Genomic DNA, 21,805 nt, shown 5'->3' with positions numbered 1-21,805 from the left:
TGCTTCAGTACAAAAAAAGAAACATGGCTGTAATGAAAAAAAAATAATAATAACTTGGTGAAATTAAGCATAAGCAAAAAACAAACAAACAACCAAACAAAAGAACTGAATTGGAAAGTACAATTTTATTTCAATGTATGTAAATAATATTGAAATGGATCTTTTTAGATGTGGAACTAATGAGAAATAAAAAAAGAGAGTGAGGCAAGAATGAACATTAGGATTCATATAATCTAATTTAATTCATGATTATAAATAGTAGTGTATTAAATCATTCAACTCATGTTAATGTCCTCAAAATGATGTGTTTTTTTCCCCCACACTCAGGGGTTGCACACAAAGTTTCACTGCTACTGGTAGAGGGGAAAAGTGAGTGATACTTTTTCTATTAAACCTACAATAAGCTATAACCATAAGAATAGTCCTACATAGTCCTACAGTTATCTGCTCATATCTCAAGTCAGCAAAGGCATCAACGCGATCTATTTGTCCGTCTACAGAAAGCCGCCACCATGAGTACGGACGCAGAGATGGAGCAGTATGGCAAGGCCGCCATTTACCTCCGTAAGCCAGAGAAAGAGAGAATGGAGTCTCAAAGTTTGCCCTTTGATGCCAAAACTGCAGCATATGTGGCCGATGTTAAGGAGCTGTACCTCAAGTGTAAAATCATAAAGACGGACGGTGACAAAGTCACCGTGGAAACGCTCTTGGATAAGATGGTAGGTAGAGGTGTATTTAAAATCAAATAGTGGCACAGTAAAAATCACAATACATTCTGAAGTTGTGCTTTTTTTTTTAGGAGAGAACTGTGAAGTCGGCTGATGTCACCCCTATGAACCCTCCCAAGTACGACAAAATTGAGGACATGGCCATGATGACCCACCTCACTGAAGCCACCGTTCTGTATAACCTCAAAGAGCGTTATGCAGCATGGATGATCTATGTAAGGTTTTCTACATACTGAGAACAGTACAGCATTGCACCTGTCGATAGCAGAGAAACACAGTCTACAAGTTATATTTAACATCAAGTGAAAACCATAGAATAACAAATTCAACTTGTGACTGTAATCCCAGCTCTAGTGATCCGTTGCCCCAGATATGTGGCATGCTCAGTGCTATGTTGTATGATGTTAATGTTCTCTCTCTTCTCCCCTTCAGACCTACTCTGGCTTGTTTTGTGCAACTGTGAACCCCTACAAGTGGCTCCCAGTGTACGACCAGGAGGTTGTAAATGCCTACAGAGGCAAGAAGCGTATTGAGGCTCCACCCCACATCTTCTCTGTCTCTGACAACGCCTATCAGTTCATGCTGATGGGTACGTACTAGTTAGGACAATGTCAAACAAATATAACTATAATGGTTTTGTGCTGTATCCATGATTAAAAGTTTGCTTTACATTTTACAGATAAAGAGAACCAGTCTGTCCTGATCACGTAAGTTTCCCATTTACTAGGCATTAAAAAAGGAACATTTACACAAATTCAGTAACTGCATTTATCTGAATGTATGCATTTATAACCAGTGGAGAATCCGGTGCTGGAAAGACTGTGAACACCAAGCGTGTCATCCAGTACTTTGCAACAGCTAGTTCTGCAAGTGGAGAAAAAGCGGCCGATAGTGGTAAAATCAAGGTATAATTATGTACATGTTTTTGAACATAAAGCATTTATATGCAATATGGCAATTCAATTTGAAAGAATTCTGATCAATTTTATATTGGGCGATGTCTAAAACATTCTAGGGGTCACTGGAGGATCAGATTATTGCAGCCAATCCTTTGCTGGAGGCCTATGGTAATGCCAAGACTGTGAGGAATGACAACTCCTCTCGCTTTGTAAGTGTAAATAATGACATTTTATGAGAAAACTTGCAATAATTCCACAATGTAGAGGGATGCAACAAATTGTGCTATATATCAAACAGGGTAAATTCATCAGAATCCATTTCAACACAACGGGCAAACTGTCCAGTGCTGATATTGAGACATGTAAGTATGAAGTTCACAGATGATAAAATATGTATGCGTTAATCTGAGGATTATATTTTGAGTTATGAACAACCCATATAGATTATTATCATTATCATATATATATATATATATATATATATATATATATATATATATATATATATATATATATATATAATTACATTTACCCTTGTTATTATTATTATTATTATTATTATTATTATTATTATTATTATTATTATGAGTTATGTACAACCCATATAGATCTGCTGGAGAAGTCTAGAGTGACCTACCAGCTTCCTGCAGAGAGAGGTTACCACATCTTTTTCCAGATGATGACCAACCACAAACCTGAGATTATTGGTAAATGGAATTACTGATGATGGAATGAGAATATAAATGAATCAATTAAAACACAATGTCACACTTTTTTTAATCCCTTTTAAGAAATGTGCTTGATCACCTCCAACCCCTACGACTTCCCGTTGATCAGCATGGGTCAGATCACTGTGGCCAGCATTAATGACAAAGAAGAGCTGGACGCTACTGACGTCAGTGAACATTATGTTAATCTTTCTAATACACTGTGCTAATGCAGTCAGTTGCTCTACAAAATGTCTTTTCTAAAGCAGTGCTTTTCAAAGTTTTCAGTCCTTGACCCCTCAAAATAATCATATTTGAACTGGGGACCCCCCACCCTGTCAAGCACTTGGAATTGTAGCAGTTGAGGCATTACATTTAGTTTGACTCGGTTCAACAGATAAATATTGTGAGAATAGCCGATCTACAAATGTTTTGCTTATTTCTTTGGTAATATTTGACAATTTGACCAATGTTTGACATTTTGTATAGTATAGTTTGTTGATTACTTTTGACACAGTATTGATCTTATTTGTTTTCTTTTTCAAATGACATTACAAGGTATTGAAAGCCCTCAAATTGTCACTATAGAAATGTGCAGATACTCCGTATACACTTACTGTATACTGTATGTTGGTTTGTTTACTGTTGAGTTCTAGAGAGTTTTAAAGGATGTCTGTTAATCTAATGCTTAATCTCAATATTTTGAATACATCTCTGCTTATTGACATCAGGATGCTATTGACATCCTGGGCTTCGACGCTGAGCAGAAACAGTACATCTACAAGTTCACCGGTTCAGTGATGCATCATGGGGTCTTGAAATTCAAACAGAAGCAGCGTGAGGAGCAGGCTGAGCCTGATGGCACGGAGGGTGAGCTGCATCTTTATTATTATAATTATTATTATTATTATTAGTAGTAGTAGTAGTAGTAGTATTATCATTATTATTATTTATCATGATGGCACGGAGGGTGAGCTTCATCTTCAACTAAGGAATGAAAATAATGCATACTTTGTCACAAGTATTGTATTTACTTATATTCTAAATGAAGCTAAATATATTTTCAATAGATTTCCTTTTTTCTTATAAGCTTACTGTAAATTGCACTCTGGATTAAGAGCGTCTGCTAAATGCCTAAATTGTAAATTGCAAATTGTATGAACATTTCAGAGGCTGACAAGATTTGCTACCTGTTGGGTCTGAACTCAGCAGAGATGCTTAAGGCATATTGCTACCCCAGAGTGAAAGTCGGAAACGAGTATGTCACTAAGGGACAGACTGTGCCACAGGTGAGTAAGTTACATTAGTTCCATGATATGATTTCATACACACCTTATATCCTCAACACAGCATACCATTGCAACTCTTTTTGAGTGTCCAGACTGTCTTAAATCAGTTTCTGTAAATAAAATGATCCTCCAACATTATTCAAATTCATTTCTATGTATTTATTTAATATATGACGAGCATACAAAAAATATGACTTTGCAGAAACATGTGCAGTTCCCTGCACCTCTGAAATATTATTTTAACAGTATTGTCATACCTGTACAAAAAAAAAAAAAAAGAAACACTACACATTGTGTATCTAACCATACAACCCCTCCCGCTCCCTCAGATCAGCTAACACAGGCAAGCTGTCAGAACCTTCCTTAAAGGCAGCTGCACCGATTTTGGGCCGACTCGGCGTCGGAAAGCGTTGGATATCGTCTTTCCGTCGATTAGGGGTCCGTGGGGGCGTCCGTCGGGGCCTTATTGGCCGACTCGGGGAAACCGAACATGTTCAGTTCTTGGGCCGACTGGTAGAACCGTCGGGTAGTGAAGAGGGGGGAGAGAGAGGTGTAAAGGTTTGGTCTGAGCTGTCTTCGACGTTGCCAGATTCTGTGAGTGAAACCAGCGACCAGGTCTATGAAAACCTACATTCACTGTTTCTCTCTCTCCCCGTCTCTCAAAGCCAGAGAGAGAGAGATGGGACAGACTGTTCTCCCGTCTGGCTCCCGAACTGTGGAACAAACTCCCCATTGCAGTAGAACTGCAGACTCACTCCCAATCTTCTACCGTAATCTGAAGACTCACCTCTTCAGACTTCACCTTAGCCCGTAGCACTTGCCGTAGCACTTTCCCCAGCCTTGATGACCTTGCAGGCTTATGTAAAGGCTAAAATGTAATTTAAATAGCATGTTATGTAGACAAATGCCATGTTCATTTTTAGACCTGGCATCCTATAATGTGTATGGTGTGTATTTTCTTTAGATGATGCTAACCCTAACCCTTTAGACTGATGATAGGTTCTTGGTTTACCTATGATCCTAGATTACTATTGCTATGCATTTGACGTAGGCTATTACCTTGTGTTTTCCTTGCTTATTGTATATCACTCTGTATTAAGAGCGTCTGCTAAATGCCTAAAATGTAAATTGTGTAATTCACACCCCTACTAATAATGTTCCTATTTCCTTAGGTAATGAACTCAGTCGGTGCCTTGGCCAAGTCCATCTATGAGAAGCTGTTCTTGTGGATGGTCATTAGGATCAATGAGATGCTGGACACCAAGCAGCAGAGAAACTACTACATTGGTGTGCTGGACATCGCTGGTTTTGAAATCTTTGATGTAAGCATGGACTTTTTTTAAGTGGGAGACTAATTCTTTTTGTCAAAATTACGCAAGTTCAAGAAATTGGGCTAATGATATTTCCACTCACAGTTCAACACCCTGGAGCAGCTGTGCATCAACTTCACCAATGAGAAACTGCAACAGTTTTTCAACCACACCATGTTTGTTCTTGAACAAGAGGAATACAAGAAAGAGGGAATCCCCTGGGATCTCATTGACTTCGGCATGGACTTGGCCGTCTGCATTGAGCTCATTGAGAAGGTATACAATTATTCTGTACTTTAATGGACATGACATGTTAATATAGTTTTTTGTCATTGGCACTACGTTTTTTGGTGATGTGTCTCTTTTGTCTCCTTTACAAAGCCATTGGGCATCTTCTCCATTCTTGAAGAGGAGTGCATGTTCCCAAAGGCTTCAGACAAAACTTTCAACGACAAGTTGCATGGCACGCATCTTGGGAAGAACAAGGCCTTTGAGAAGCCGAAACCTGCCAAAGGCAAGGGTGAGGCCCACTTCTCCCTGGTCCACTACGCTGGAACTGTGGACTACAGCATCACAGGCTGGCTAGAGAAGAACAAAGACCCGTTGAACGACTCTGTGGTGCAGCTGTACCAGAAGTCTTCAGTTAAACTGTTGACTGTGTTGTATCCCCAACCTGAGCCTGAAGGTATGTTCATTATTGATTGATTATTGCAACACTCTGTACGCAGGCATTGATCAATCTGGCCTCAGGCGTCTGCAGCTTGTTCAAAATGCTGCCGCTCGCCTCCCCACCGCCAAGAAAAAGCACCATCACAACAGTCCTTGTCTCACTCCACTGGCTCCCTGTCCGCTTTAGAATTGTTTTTTTTGTTTGTTTTTAAAGCCCAAATTTGGGTGCCCCCCCATACCTATCTGAGCTCATTCAGCCATATATTCCAGCCAGACCCTTGAGGTTGGCTGACCAGCTGCTCTTGACTGTGCCCGGATAAGACTAGAGGGGGCCGAGCCTTTGCCGTGGCCGGCCCCAGATTGTGGAATACCCTGCCTCTTCATATTCGCTCTGCTCAGTCCTTAGGGATTTTTAAATATCTATTAAAGAAAGACCAATTTTTTCTCCCTGGCCTTTAATGCTGCTTGAGCATGTATGTATACCCTTGCTATGTATACCTTGATTGTGTATACTTTGTTATGCTGTTTTGTTTCATTCGTGTTGTGATCTGTTTAACTTGTTTGCCTTCCTTTATTATTTTAATTATTTTTCTTTTGCTTTAATTTGTTTTCTTCAGCTCTGTTTGCCTGCTTTTTAATTTGTTCTTGTTCAGCACTTTGGTTCGACCTTGGTCGTTGAAAATGTGCTATATTAATAAACTTTGATTTGATGATTCTAACGAATATAACAGACCCGAATAAGAAGGGAGGCAAGAAGAAGGGTGGTTCCATGCAGACTGTGTCTAGTGCTTTCAGGGTAAGAATATTTATTCATTATTATTAACATTATATTCCTGTAAGAATGAAGCATTATAATTATCAACATTATATCCATGTAAGAAATAGGCACGTCTTTTCATGTTGGAATATAACAATTAAACAAAGTTGTGAGCTTGTAGATCAGCTATCTTTCAATGGCTGAAGTTTAAAATAGGGCTTAAGTGGTTAATGTATGTTCGAGAACAATCAAAATCTGTAGAGTATCTAAAGTGTTCAAATAGTTGTAGTGGAGGGAAAAGTACAATATTGTATCACTTTTGGCTTATAATAAGTCCACTTGGCTCTTTTATGTCTCAATAGGCGAACCTTGGGTTGCTGATGACCAACTTGAGGAGCACTCATCCTCACTTTGTGCGTTGCCTCATTCCCAACGAGTCCAAGACTCCAGGTAAACACAGAAAATATATGTGATTAAATGTAATTATATATATATATATATATATATATATATATATATATATATATATATATATATATATATATATATATATATATATATATATATATATATATATATATATATGATTACCAACGAGTCAAAGACTCCAAGTAAAAATGTAAACAATGATTGTGGGGTGATCATTTAATACAACATTGGCCAGTGTTTACTTAATCTGTCCTAATAGTAATAATAATAATAATAATGGAGCAACATCTTTACAGGCCTGATGGAGAACTTCCTGGTCATCCATCAGCTGAGGTGTAACGGTGTGCTGGAGGGCATCAGGATTTGTAGAAAGGGCTTCCCCAGCAGAATTCCCTATGCTGACTTCAAGCAGAGGTATTCTTTTCTTTTTCCAGCAGCTTTTAGTTCCAAACCTATTAACGCTAAATGACCCACTTTTACAAAACAGGTACAAACAACTGAACGTCAGTGCAAAATGACCATGAACTTTTACAAAACAGGTACAAAGTACTGAATGCCAGCGCATGTCCCGATGGCGCGTTCATGGACAACAAGAAAGCTTCAGAGAAGCTGCTTGGGTCCATTGACGTACCTCAAGATGAGTACAAGTTTGGACACACCAAGGTAAACACACTGCAAATCTTGTTTAACGTTATCGACAGAGGACTAAAAGTTGATTTTACAGTTGTTCAGTTACATTATAACATTGTATGCAGGTGTTCTTCAAAGCTGGTCTGCTGGGTGTCCTTGAGGAGATGCGAGATGAAAAGCTGTTTGTTCTGGTAACCATGACTCAGGCTCTCGCACGAGCTTACGTCATGAGACGGGAGTTTGTCAAGATGATGGCTAGGAGGTACTTTGAAAACATCATTAATTGATATGAGTTTGAGTACTTTTACTTTCGGTACTATATTTTGATGTCAGTATTTTTATACTTTTACTCATGTAAATTTTAAATACCAGAAGTTTACTTGTAACAGAGTATTTCTACATTGCAGTATTGATACTTTTACTTATGTAACACATGTGAGTATACTTCTTTCATCACTGTCCACAATCATGACACACTTCAACCGTTTTTCCACAGAGAGGCCATTTACTCCATCCAGTTCAACGTGCGCTCATTCTGCAATGTGAAAAACTGGCCATGGATGGCGCTGTACTTCAAGATCAAGCCTCTTCTGCAGAGCGCTGAGACTGAGAAGGAGCTGATGAACATGAAGGAGAACTACGAAAAGATGAAGGTCGACCTGGCCGCGGCCCTGGCCTCGAAAAAGACACTGGAAGAGAAGATGGTGGCTCTGGTGCAGGAGAAAAATAACCTTGCACAGTCAGCGTTATCAGTAAGTAGCTACACTTGTACAGGAAATGTTGATAATATTTCATATTGTTTATCATCCTGTCTCAAATCTTTTATCTAATGTAGAATGTAGATGTAGACCATGCCAGAGAATGTCTGGTGGTCGAACGGCTGTTGGCATCATTGTATAGCTAGATGGCTACCAGCACAAACGCCTGACCCAATTTGTCGTTCTTCTGTGGGGGCCGTTGAATCTGCATATGCCACTGCTCCTCACCTGCACGCACTACTATAGTACATCCTTTTGGAGGATGTTGATAGCCTCCAGCTTCTTCCTCGTCCTCACCTCCGCCAACGCCTCAGTACCGTCCAGAATCTAGCAATGACAGAGCCTGCCGTTTTCACCAGCTCGTTCAGTCAGTTAATGTCCCTTGTGTTAATGTACCCCCACCCCCCAGGAAGCAGCTGCAAAACAAATCTCATATATCTCACCCAGAACAAATGCTGCAACAAGTTCCCTCACTTATCTTTTTCATTGACAACCAGGGAGATGAAGCATTGAATGATGCTGAGGAGAGATGTGAGGGTCTTATTAAAAGTAAGATCCAGTTGGAGGCAAAGGTCAAAGAGACGACCGAGAGACTGGAGGACGAGGAGGAGATCAACGCGGAACTGACCGCCAAGAAGAGGAAGCTGGAAGACGAATGCTCTGAGCTCAAAAAGGACATTGATGACCTGGAGCTCACATTGGCCAAAGTGGAGAAGGAGAAACACGCCACTGAAAACAAGGTTTGTGATCATAAACTCTCTGGGGTTTCTATCAAGTTAGTAGTCGTTGCTGTCGGGCAGAAACCTCCTATCTCCATATTTTAACTTGTTGTGTTTTTTCGTAAACTAACGGCCTACTTGATCGTACCACAGTGTCACACAAAAGCATCAAAAGTAGCAGATCTACAAGCTTGTCGATCTGCTACTGCTATAATTGGATGTGAATCCTGAAAAGTTTGTGTTTTGGACATTATGAGGTTTCCACCCGACAGAGAACAAGTGCAATAATGATCTATTCCAGTTCTGTTCTGCTTTATCAGGTGAAGAACCTGATTGAGGAGATGGCCTCTCAGGATGAAGGACTTATTAACACTGTCTATATTGGGTTCATTTAGGTGAAGAACCTGACTGAGGAGATGGCCTCTCAGGATGAAGGACTTGCTAAGCTGACCAAGGAGAAGAAAGCCCTCCAAGAGGCACATCAGCAGACCCTGGATGACCTGCAGGCAGAGGAAGACAAAGTCAACACTCTGACCAAGGCCAAGACCAAGCTGGAACAGCAAGTCGACGATGTGAGTTCATAGAAGTGAACATACACTGTATTTTTATTGTTGTTAATGAATAATAATAAAAACAATAATATTATTATGTGCAGTTGGAGGGTTCTCTGGAGCAAGAGAAGAAGCTCCGCATGGACCTGGAGAGAGCCAAGAGAAAGCTTGAGGGTGATCTGAAACTGACCCAGGAATCCATCATGGATCTGGAGAATGACAAGCAACAGTCTGATGAGAAGATAAAGAAGTAATGTGGACCTCAATATCTATAATCAATTCATAATTTGCCTAATAATAATAATGAATAAACAATTTTAAATGCCATGGAGAAACAACTATACCTGCAGAATGACACTAAAATATGACACTGTATTCCACAGGAAGGAATTTGAAACAAGCCAACTTCTGAGTAAGATTGAGGATGAACAATCTTTGGGGGCCCAGCTGCAGAAGAAGATCAAAGAACTCCAGGTATTTATTTTTCCTTTCTGTAAAATCATTAACAATAAGTATGTGTATTAGGACTTTAACATGTTAACCTAAAATAGTAAATTTGAAAGGCTCGTATTGAAGAACTGGAGGAAGAGATCGAGGCGGAGCGCGCTGCTCGTGCCAAGGTTGAGAAGCAGAGAGCTGACCTCTCCAGGGAACTTGAAGAGATCAGTGAGAGGCTGGAGGAGGCTGGTGGAGCCACCGCCTCTCAGATCGAGATGAACAAGAAGCGTGAGGCTGAGTTCCAGAAGCTGCGTCGTGACCTCGAAGAGTCCACCCTGCAGCACGAGGCCACCTCCTCTGGCCTCCGTAAGAAACAGGCCGACAGCGTGGCTGAACTGGGTGAACAGATCGACAACCTCCAGAGAGTCAAGCAGAAACTGGAGAAGGAGAAAAGTGAATACAAGATGGAGATCGACGACCTGTCCAGCAACATGGAAGCGGTGGCTAAGGCTAAGGTAATACAAAATACTTGGTTCAATGAACCAAAAGCTCAAAAAATTGGGGACTTCTTTATTAAAGTGTAATGCTTCCAAGGAAGCCCAGCTCATATGGATATACAGGACACTTTCATGTAACAAACAATGAACCGACATGACAATGATCAAACAGGTAGACAAGTAAACAGGTTTACTTCAGTGATTGAATATGTCCCAATGTTAATTAACAGGGAAATCTTGAGAAGATGAGCCGCACCCTTGAGGACCAACTTGGTGAAATCAAGGCCAAGAGTGATGAGAATGTTCGCCAGATAAATGATGTTTCAGCTCAGAGAGCAAGACTGTTGACAGAAAACGGTACATGTTCACCGTAAAGTCTACTTTGCCTATGTGGTTTGTCGTACTTGAGCAAATTCTCTAATTAGAGATAATGCTTTTATTAGCAATTATCCAAGGAATATGTATTAAACAAATATTTATTTCAATAATTGAAACAAATATTCAAATTTCTAACCAGGTGAGTTTGCTCGTCAACTTGAAGAAAAAGAAGCTCTCGTCTCTCAGCTCACCAGAGGCAAGCAGGCCTTCACCCAGCAGATTGAGGAGTTGAAGAGACATGTTGAAGAGGAGGTTAAGGTAAGGAGTTAGAACTGCAGACTCACTCCAATCTTCCGCCGTAATCTGAACACTCACCTCTTCTCCACCTTAGACCGTAGCACTTGCCCTATAGCCTTGACGACCTTCCAGGCTTATGCAAAGGTTAAAATGTAATTTTAGATGTTATGTAGGCAGATGCCAAGTTAATTTGTTGATCTGGCATCCTATAGTAATAGTTTTAGTCCTTGGGCCAAACCCCAAAATCTCACATATCGCTACCACCTGGGATGGCAAATTCTAGTTGGGATTTTTTTATTCCTATACATCCCTAGATATTATTTTTGTATGATAGACCTTCCTGAGGCCCAGCTAAATTTGGGTTATCAGCTGCTAAAGTTACCACCCCCCATTGAAAAATGGCATTTTAGACACATGTGCATATCTTGGTATTGGCTCACGTTCAGGGCATATTACAATGTTTTATATTTTATGTTTGGTATCATTTTTAAGGGGACACTTTGAGCTTTCATTCGAGCCCTTTGGTGACTATGTATGATAAGTACAGTGGTCACTGGAGCTCTTCAAACCTTTAATAACCTTTTTTTTCTCACAATTTCCGCCTAAACCATATATTTTCTTTTAGTTCTGTGGCATCAAGAAACATCAGAGACACAAAACACACCAACTGGAATACTGACATGACCCTAAGGATTCAGGAAATGTATAATTTACCCATAGTATTTCATTCTGGGGTGGTAATTTTCAGCCTTATCTTAAACAAGCACTTTTTATGAGAAATAGACCGGTCAATAGGCATATAAGAAAGAGTACCACTAAACCTCCCTAAACATTGATACAAAAGGGTTTTCAATTGATTCTGGTACCTTTAGGCATGCTTGAGAACATCCCAAATATCCAGGAAAATATACTTAGCAGAAAGGCATAATTTTCAAGATGCCATCCAAGATGGTCATGCAGTTCTGGGCAAGAACCATGCAGTGTTTTGCATTCAGTACAAATATGTAATTTCTGCCTATTGTAAAAAGGAGACCACTTCTAGGAGAGGAGACTGCATCTATAGCTGTATGAGACCACTGTACTGTATCTAGAAACCACTGTACTGTACTGAATATATTGGAAGTGGTCTGTAGACCACTCTACTGCATCTGTAGACCACTGTAGTGCATCTGTAGACCACTCTACTGCATCTGTAGACCACTCTAGTGCATCTGTAGACCACTCTACTGCATCTGTAGACCCCTCTACTGCATCTGTAGACCACTCTACTGCATCTGTAGACCACTGTAGTGCATCTGTAGACCCCTCTACTGCATCTGTAGACCACTCTACTGCATCTGTAGACCACTGTAGTGCATCTGTAGACCCCTCTACTGCATCTGTAGATCACTCTAGTGCAGACCACCACACTGTATCTATTGCTATCTGAGACCACTTTACTGTATCTAAAGACCACTGTATTGTGTATATATACCACTGTACTGCATCTATAGCTATATGAGACCACTGTATTGCATCTAGACCACTGTGCTGCATCTATATCCCACTGTACTGAATCTATAAACCACTGTACTGCATATATAGACCATTGTACTGCATCTAAAGACCACTGTACTGCATCTATAGACTAGCTACTGTATCTATAGACTGCTGTACTGTATCGATAGACCACTGTAGTGCATCTGTGTAGACCATGTAGTGCATCTGTAGACCCCTGTCGTGATCTGTAGACCCCTCTAGTGTGTCTGTAGACCCCTCTAGTATGTCTGTAGACTACTGTCTTGATCTGTAGACATCTCTGGACACTGATACTGCATCTGTAGACCCCTCTACTGCATCTGTAGACCACTCTAGTGCATCTGTAGACCACTCTAGTGCATCTGTAGACCACTCTAGTGCATCTGTAGACCACTATACTGCATCTGTAGACCCCTCTACTGCATCTGTAGACCCCTCTACTGCATCTGTAGACCCCTCTACTGCATCTGTAGACCCCTATACTGCATCTGTAGACCCCTATACTGCATCTGTAGACCACTGTAGTGCATCTGTAGACCACTCTACTGCATCTGTAGACCCCTCTACTGCATCTGTAGACCACTCTACTGCATCTGTAGACCCCTCTACTGCATCTGTAGACCACTCTACTGCATCTGTAGACCACTGTAGTGCATCTGTAGACCACTCTACTGCATCTGTAGACCCCTCTACTGCATCTGTAGACCACTGTAGTGCATCTGTAGACCACTGTAGTGCATCTGTAGACCACTCTACTGCATCTGTAGACCACTCTAGTGCATCTGTAGACCACTCTACTGCATCTGTAGACCCCTCTACTGCATCTGTAGACCACTCTACTGCATCTGTAGACCACTGTAGTGCATCTGTAGACCCCTCTACTGCATCTGTAGACCACTCTACTGCATCTGTAGACCACTGTAGTGCATCTGTAGACCCCTCTACTGCATCTGTAGATCACTCTAGTGCAGACCACCACACTGTATCTATTGCTATCTGAGACCACTTTACTGTATCTAAAGACCACTGTATTGTGTATATATACCACTGTACTGCATCTATAGCTATATGAGACCACTGTATTGCATCTAGACCACTGTGCTGCATCTATATCCCACTGTACTGAATCTATAAACCACTGTACTGCATATATAGACCATTGTACTGCATCTAAAGACCACTGTACTGCATCTATAGACTAGCTACTGTATCTATAGACTGCTGTACTGTATCGATAGACCACTGTAGTGCATCTGTGTAGACCATGTAGTGCATCTGTAGACCCCTGTCGTGATCTGTAGACCCCTCTAGTGTGTCTGTAGACCCCTCTAGTATGTCTGTAGACTACTGTCTTGATCTGTAGACATCTCTGGACACTGATACTGCATCTGTAGACCCCTCTACTGCATCTGTAGACCACTCTAGTGCATCTGTAGACCACTCTAGTGCATCTGTAGACCACTCTAGTGCATCTGTAGACCACTATACTGCATCTGTAGACCCCTCTACTGCATCTGTAGACCCCTCTACTGCATCTGTAGACCCCTCTACTGCATCTGTAGACCCCTATACTGCATCTGTAGACCCCTATACTGCATCTGTAGACCACTGTAGTGCATCTGTAGACCACTCTACTGCATCTGTAGACCCCTCTACTGCATCTGTAGACCACTCTACTGCATCTGTAGACCCCTCTACTGCATCTGTAGACCACTCTACTGCATCTGTAGACCACTCTACTGCATCTGTAGACCACTCTACTGCATCTGTAGACCCCTCTACTGCATCTGTAGACCACTGTAGTGCATCTGTAGACCACTGTAGTGCATCTGTAGACCCCTCTACTGCATCTGTAGACCACTCTAGTGCATCTGTAGACCCCTCTACTGCATTTGTAGACCACTCTACTGCATCTGTAGACCACTGTAGTGCATCTGTAGACCACTCTACTGCATCTGTAGATCACTCTACTGCATCTGTAGACCACTCTAGTGCATCTGTAGACCACTGTAGTGCATCTGTAGACCCCTCTACTGCATCTGTAGACCACTCTACTGCATCTGTAGATCACTCTAGTGCATCTGTAGATCACTGTACTGCATCTACCGAGCCTTTGTGGCGACATAGTCATGTTAAATGTGCTTTATATATACATGTTTAAAGCTGTGTTGAGTTGAGATGCAGTATAGTGGTCTATAGATACAGTACAGTGGTCAATGTATGCGGTCTATAAATGCAGTACAATGGTCTATACATGCAGTACAGTAGTTTATAGATTCAGTACAGTGGGATTGGATGCAGCACAGTGGTTTATAGATTCAGTACAGTGGGATATAGATGCAGCACAGTGGTCTAGATGCAATACAGTGGTCTCATATATGCAGTACAGTGGTCTCATGTAGCAATAGATGCAGTACAGTGGTATATATACAATACAGTGGTCTCTAGATACAGTAAAGTGGTCTCATATAGCAATAGATACAGTGCGGTTGTATATATACAATACAGTGGTCTCTAGATACATTAAAGTGGTCTCATATAGCAATAGATACAGTGGGGTGGTCTAGATACAGTACAGTGGTTTCTAGATACAGTACAGTGGTCTCATACAGCTATAGATGCAGTCTCCTCTCCTAGAAGTGGTCTCCTTTTTACAATAGGCAGAAATTACATATTTGTACTGCATGCAAAACACTGCATGGTTCTTGCCCAGAACTGCATGAGATAGGCATACATTTGGCATGTCTGTACAGGAGAGGCTTGTAGGTATCCATGTAACCCATTTTCATTCACATATATTGAGGTGACAGCTCAAGGGACCATTTGGAAAATGGTGATGGTCGTTTTTCCCTCGCCAAAATGTTGTCTTAACTTTGAATCATTAGGTATTTAGCCCCCTTCCCGACAAGGTAGCATGACAAGGTTGGTCCCATTGGAAACCTGAGGTTGTCTGGAATCAAATGGTATCTCTATCTTTGGGCTACGTCTAAATTTGAGTGTTCCACAGTCTCCGAAAGACAGTCTCGCCGGCGTTCCAGCCAGCCATCCCGCAGGTCTCATAGGGTTAATAAAACATTGAAAAAAACACACTTGGGACCACTTTTTTTCTTGGGATCATCAAAATCCCAATATTAGAGGTCCTATGGATGCCAAAAATCAAAACTAGAAAAAAAAATAAGCAGTCGCGCGTGGACCCCTCCTAGGGCCTCTACTACTTCAGCTTTGATTCCTGAAAAAACTGCTCCACCACCAAATAGGCCACACCCACTTCATCAACTACTTTAATTGGACACAGGTTTGTTTAATTTATAAAAAAAAGGAGCAGTGTGATGTCCAAAAAGTGTGTTATATAACTTTTAATATGTTGTTGGCTATGAATGAAAATCCGCCTATAGAGAAAAATAACAACATGTCAAAAAATACAAAAAGCTGCTCCTATGGAAAGTCTATCATATTTTTATTTACTTATATTGGCCCAAAAAACAATTTAGTATAGGTAAGGTTTTGCCAACTTTGTGGTAGCGATATCTCGTCTGGCCCAAGGACTATTTGTATAGTTTCATATGTTATACTAATGATAGATTCTTGGTTTACCTATGATCCTAGATTACCGTTTCTATGCATTTGATGTACTAAATAGCTCTAGATTAAGAGTGTCTAAAGAGTGAATTTAGGCTATATGCCTAAAAAAAGAAAAGGCTGTTCCTTACAATTTAATTGTAAGGAACAGCCTTTTCTTTTCTTTCTCTATCTTTTTTTTTTTTTTTACAAAAAGGCCTAATTTGTATCTTTTTGCAATTTTAACCAGCTGACATTATTTTGGCATTGTTTTCTTTTGACAGGCAAAGAATGCCCTTGCTCATGGTGTGCAGTCAGCTCGCCATGACTGTGACCTTCTGAGGGAGCAGTTTGAGGAGGAACAGGAGGCCAAGGCTGAACTGCAGCGTGGAATGTCCAAGGCCAACGCTGAGGTGTGTCAGTGGAGAAGCAAGTATGAGACTGATGCTGTCCAACGCACTGAGGAGCTGGAGGAAGCTAAGTAAGTGGTCAATGTTTTACACCCCATCTGTCAATGTCTTGTGCCAGGGACCCTTCAGCAGAGAATATTATTCAACATTTTTCAAACACTTTCAAGATTTTAATTAGTTGCAAAAATAGCAGGAATTCACGTTCTGTGAGCTTGTACTGTATATCTGCTATTTCTTAATAGCCAACGTATAAATAGATAAAGTGGTTAAAATGATTGTGATGCTGTCACATTTAGTATTTTACATGTTACATACTGCCCACAATACAATTTGATTCCATTCAAAACCGACCAACAGGAAGAAGCTCGCCCAGCGTCTTCAGGAAGCTGAGGAGCAAATCGAGGCTGTGAATTCCAAGTGCGCCTCTCTGGAGAAAACCAAACAGAGACTCCAGGGTGAAGTGGAAGACCTCATGATTGATGTGGAGAGGGCCAACGGTTTGGCTGCCAACCTTGACAAGAAACAGAGGAACTTTGATAAGGTGCTTTGACATTCATCATTTTGAAACTAAATTATCCTCCTTAAAGTGGAGGTAAATGACACATGTCATTACAAACGGTGTGCAGGTCCTTAAGGTGGAGGTAAATTACACATTTCATTACAAACGGTGTGCAGGTCCTGGCAGAATGGAAGCAGAAATATGAGGAGGGACAGGCAGAGCTGGAAGGAGCTCAGAAAGAGGCTCGTTCTCTCAGCACTGAGATGTTTAAGATGAAAAATTCCTATGAGGAGTCTCTGGACCACCTGGAGACCATGAAGCGTGAGAACAAGAACCTGCAACGTGAGTTTTTCTCTACACATTTATTGTATTAAATATATAAGACATGCATAAAATGTTCAAGATCAATAAGTGGATTAGGCTCCACCAACTTCATTCAAATGAAATTGCTCATTGAAAAGTTCTTCATTGACTGTTTTCAATCAACTGCAGAGGAGATCTCAGACCTGACTGAACAGATCGGTGAGACTGGAAAAAGCATCCATGAGCTGGAGAAGTCCAAGAAACAGACGGAGACAGAGAAGTCAGAGATCCAGACAGCCCTGGAGGAAGCCGAGGTAAACCTTTAGGTTCTAGTTGAAGAATGGAATTTTCTATATCTTTTATTTCTTTCCATACTTTTTTTATTCAAACAGTGTAGCAGTATATGATCAATACATTAAAAGGTCCTACGACTTTTTGATCCTGTATTATATTTTAGGGTACTCTGGAGCACGAGGAGTCCAAGATTCTTCGTGTCCAGCTGGAGCTAAACCAGATCAAGGGTGAGGTGGACAGGAAGCTGGCAGAGAAGGATGAAGAGATGGAGCAGATCAAGAGGAACAGCCAGAGGGTGATTGATTCCATGCAGACCAATCTGGACTCTGAGGTCAGGAGCAGGAACGATGCCCTGAGGATCAAGAAGAAGATGGAGGGAGACCTGAACGAGATGGAGGTTCAGCTGAGTCACTCCAACCGCCAGGCTGCTGAAGCCCAGAAGCAGCTGAGGAATGTCCAGGGAACGCTTAAGGTGCAAAAACATAGTAGTTAGACACATATCCAAACAGTGGAGCTACTCTGAACAATGAGTGGTCACATTCTGATGTTTCTCTTAACATAACCACCTCAAATGTGATTTATTTTAGGATGCCCAACTGCACCTTGATGATGCTCTCAGAGCCGCAGAAGATCTGAAGGAGCAAGCTGCCATGTTGGAGCGTAGGAACGGCCTCATGGTCGCGGAGATTGAGGAGCTGAGAGTGGCTCTGGAACAGACAGAGAGAGGCCGCAAAGTGGCTGAACAAGAACTGGTGGATGCTACTGAACGTGCTGGCCTGTTGCACTCTCAGGTAAGTCAATGGAAAACTGTCAAAATCAAATATTTAACATACAAGTCATGCATACTTACATTATTAAACTGAATCTTTATTTTAGAACACAAGCCTTGCGGGCACCAAGAAGAAGCTTGAGAGTGACCTGATCCAGGTCCAAGGTGAAGTGGATGACAGTGTTTCAGAAGCAAGGAATGCTGAAGAGAAGGCCAAGAAAGCCATCACTGATGTAAGTTAGGATGTCCGCCCCTCGTCCAATCTACCAGGACAATTAAACATCCTTATGGCATGCTTAATATAAAAATATAATACAATACAGCTCGCTCATGCCATGCGCATGTTGTAAACCTTTGCTCTGTAGGCTATAACAGAGAATATATTTTAGAAGGCTCACACTAAATCCTAAACTTGCATGTCTCATTCAAACAGCCATGAAGATCATTGGGAAACAATAATCTCTAATTTCAGTCTTTATATAAAAAATATGTACTCGGGGAGACAGAATGCTACAGTGCAGACTGAACTGGTACAAGAATCATTCCATCCTCCATCAACAATTAGTGGTACTAAGATATTGTGATTGTATTACCTGCTGTACTACCTGGTTAGATTCCTTCTGGTCTTATGACACTATTATCTGATTTGTATTTATTATTCTTATGAGCTATTGTCTCACAGTCAACATGTGAATTTCAGCACACTTATAGTGTGGTTAAGTATAATCTATTTTCTTGATAATTGTGTGTAGCAGCGGCATGGATACCAAGATATCTTTTCCTTGCAGGAAACTTATATTTTATCTTAATACAAAATTGACTTTCCAGGCTGCTATGATGGCCGAGGAGCTGAAGAAGGAACAGGACACTAGTTCTCACCTGGAGAGAATGAAGAAGAACCTGGAGGTCACAGTCAAGGACCTGCAGCACCGTCTGGATGAGGCGGAGAACCTGGCTATGAAGGGAGGCAAGAAGCAGCTCCAGAAACTGGAGTCTAGGGTAAGATGTAGTTTACTTCAACACGGGTTACAGTCAATGAAATAAGAAGAAATCATTTGATAATGTATAATTCAACTGTGAAGGTGCGTGAACTGGAGGGAGAGGTCGACTCTGCACAGAGAGGTGGAGCAGATGCTATTAAAGGTGTCCGCAAGTACGAGAGGAGAGTGAAGGAGCTGACATACCAGGTACTGTATATCACGTTCACTTTAATGACCATCATGTCATTGACAAAATGAATAGATTGCATGAACATACAACTCATTAAATATAAATTCACTCTCACTTCAGACTGAAGAGGACAAGAAGAATCTTGGCAGGCTTCAGGATCTGGTAGACAAGCTGCAGATGAAGGTGAAGGGCTACAAGAGGCAGGCTGAGGAAGCGGTAAGACAAATATACATAGTGATGCATTTTTAGTTGTGGTTTCCATGGGCATAGTGTTGTTGTCATAGTTTAACTAAAGATTCACTCAGTTAAACTGGGAAAGCATCTGTGTTACAATCATTTGGACCACTTTAACCATATTTTATACTTTGGATATTCAAAATTAGCAGATATACAAGCTCATAGCGCTCATGAGCTTGTAGATCTGCTATTTTTTCTAAATTTGAACATTTTTACGAATCTTTGAATATACATATTTTTTTCAAAGCAATTTTTTTTTATTCAAATCTTTGCTTCTGGAGCGTTCCCTGGATTTTTTTAGATGGGGTTGGCGGCTAAATACATATAATTTTGGGGGTCCTTGACATGAAAAAGTTTGAGAACCACTGACATGGAAACACAAGTTTTTCAGAAAACTGTCTTGTGGGCCCAAGGTACTCATGAACATGCGGCATGGGCCACTGTATTATTCACAACCACACATTCCTGAAATTGTCTTGTTTTGACCATAATTGTAAGATGCTCTTTTCTAATATTGAGGCTGTGAACCATCTCTATCATATTGTAGGAGGAAGCAGCCAACACTCACCTGTCCAAGTGCAGAAAGGTTCAGCATGAGCTTGAGGAGGCTGAAGAGCGTGCTGACATCGCTGAAGGCGTGGTCAACAAGATGAGAGCTAAAAGTCGTGACTCCAAGGTAATACATGCGCAATATGAACTTAAGGTTCATTATCTTTAACTAAGATTTAACTAAAGATTCATGTTGAATATCTAAAATGATGTTCCTATTGTTACAGGGAAAAGAAGCTGCAGAATAAGTTCTCCAATTCAAGTCACCATACAAAGTCATAAAATATGACCCGTTGTATTCAAAAAGTCATAAAATATGACCCATTGTATTCAATAAAGGTGGCAACAAAGTGATGTTGTTGTTTCTTGTAGTTATTACTTTGTCTTGTCAATACTTTTTATTGTGAGGTTTTAATTCTGGGTCCAACTCACATGTCCACTATACCATTATGTGAACCCATTGTAAAGACTAGAAAAAGTGCTCCTCGGAGCACAGGTCTCCTGCCAGGTCAGGTAGGCTATTGTGGCCTGGTGGCGCTATAATAGGCCAATGTGAAAAGGGTGCCATTTCTTCTTAGGCCTTGCACGACAATCGGACACTGACTGCATTCATGATTTGAGGCGTTTTGTTAACAACATTTGTTTTGCTAAATTAGACCTGCTGGTGGCGCTATAACAGGCAATGTTAAAAGGGTGGGATTTGTTCCTCAACATAGTGTGAATGTGCATGCAAAGTTTGACTGCAATCGGACGGTGCGTTCATGATTTGCAGAATTTTGTTCAAAACAAGCCAATAATGCAAACTTTTGATGTCAATCTTAGCCAATCAGGATGGAATATGAAAAATCAAACACATCTTTCTTGATCGCATGACTATAGAGATCATGTGTACCGATTTGCGTGAAATTTGGATAAAATTGGAAGTAGTAGTATAAAATAATGTTTTTTACATAAGTCGGCCTCCTGGTGGCGCTATAAAAGGCTAATATGAAAAATGCAGGGCAGATGTTTTTCCTTGGCCTCTAGGGAGTATGCGTGCAAAGTTTCACGCAGATCGGTGCAGTTATAGTTAAAAACGCAAATCGGCCTTTTATAGCGCCACCATGAGGCTGATTTGAACATTTTCAAGTGGCATTTCTTCCTCGGCCTAGTGGGAATGTGTGTGTGAAATTTCACGGAAATCGCATGCTGCATTCATGATTTGAGGCATTTAGTTCAAATTAGGACCAATCCTGCAAACTTTGGAAGCCAACCTTAGCCAATCAGGATGGATTATGGAAAATCAGACAGATCCGTGTTGATCACATGACTATAGAGATACTGTGTACTGATTTGCGTGATGTTTGGATAAAATCTGTAGGAGTAATATTAAAAAAAGGGGTTTGCACAAATTGGCCTCCTGGTGTCGCTATAACAGGGCCATGTAAAAAAATGGGGGCAGAGGTTCTGAATTGGCATCCAGGGAGTGTGTGTGCACAGTTTCGAAGCGACCGGGCCCAACG

General features: G+C 40.9%; 1 protein-coding gene across 1 annotated transcript; it reads left to right on the top strand.

Moving 5' to 3' along the window:
• Nucleotides 1-327: 327 nt before the first annotated feature.
• Nucleotides 328-20,653, top strand: LOC311043842 (myosin heavy chain, fast skeletal muscle-like). Its single transcript, XM_084055212.1, has 40 exons — nucleotides 328-369; nucleotides 501-719; nucleotides 800-943; nucleotides 1,161-1,317; nucleotides 1,408-1,435; nucleotides 1,525-1,633; nucleotides 1,744-1,836; nucleotides 1,926-1,989; nucleotides 2,236-2,334; nucleotides 2,419-2,522; nucleotides 3,066-3,204; nucleotides 3,505-3,623; nucleotides 4,796-4,945; nucleotides 5,039-5,209; nucleotides 5,315-5,618; nucleotides 6,334-6,398; nucleotides 6,722-6,809; nucleotides 7,085-7,202; nucleotides 7,328-7,451; nucleotides 7,544-7,680; nucleotides 7,915-8,170; nucleotides 8,674-8,916; nucleotides 9,291-9,467; nucleotides 9,551-9,696; nucleotides 9,830-9,920; nucleotides 10,010-10,399; nucleotides 10,612-10,738; nucleotides 10,899-11,017; nucleotides 16,357-16,553; nucleotides 16,840-17,023; nucleotides 17,158-17,323; nucleotides 17,474-17,598; nucleotides 17,742-18,050; nucleotides 18,166-18,369; nucleotides 18,455-18,580; nucleotides 19,176-19,346; nucleotides 19,430-19,534; nucleotides 19,638-19,733; nucleotides 20,302-20,430; nucleotides 20,531-20,653. The coding sequence occupies exons 2-40, from the start codon at nucleotides 513-515 to the stop codon at nucleotides 20,549-20,551; spliced, it is 5,802 nt and encodes a 1,933-aa protein (XP_083911338.1). The 5' UTR covers nucleotides 328-369; nucleotides 501-512; the 3' UTR covers nucleotides 20,552-20,653.
• The last annotated feature ends 1,152 nt before the right edge of the window (nucleotides 20,654-21,805 follow it).

The sequence above is a fragment of the Gymnoscopelus microlampas genome (genome assembly GCF_963454915.1).
Source record: "Gymnoscopelus microlampas genome assembly, chromosome: 4".
NCBI classification, from domain to species: domain Eukaryota; kingdom Metazoa; phylum Chordata; class Actinopteri; order Myctophiformes; family Myctophidae; genus Gymnoscopelus; species Gymnoscopelus microlampas.
Note: the sequence above shows the minus strand (reverse complement) of the source record. Positions and strands in the feature narration are given on the sequence as shown.

Bases quoted from the DNA above. Each gene is read 5' to 3' on its own strand.
- LOC311043842 (XM_084055212.1), top strand. From the start codon at position 513: ATGAGTACGGACGCAGAGATGGAGCAGTATGGCAAGGCCGCCATTTAC. The intron at 2,523-3,065 runs GTCAGTGAACAT...TATTGACATCAG, and splicing joins AAGAGCTGGACGCTACTGAC to GATGCTATTGACATCCTGGG. The intron at 18,370-18,454 runs GTAAGTCAATGG...TCTTTATTTTAG, and splicing joins CTGGCCTGTTGCACTCTCAG to AACACAAGCCTTGCGGGCAC.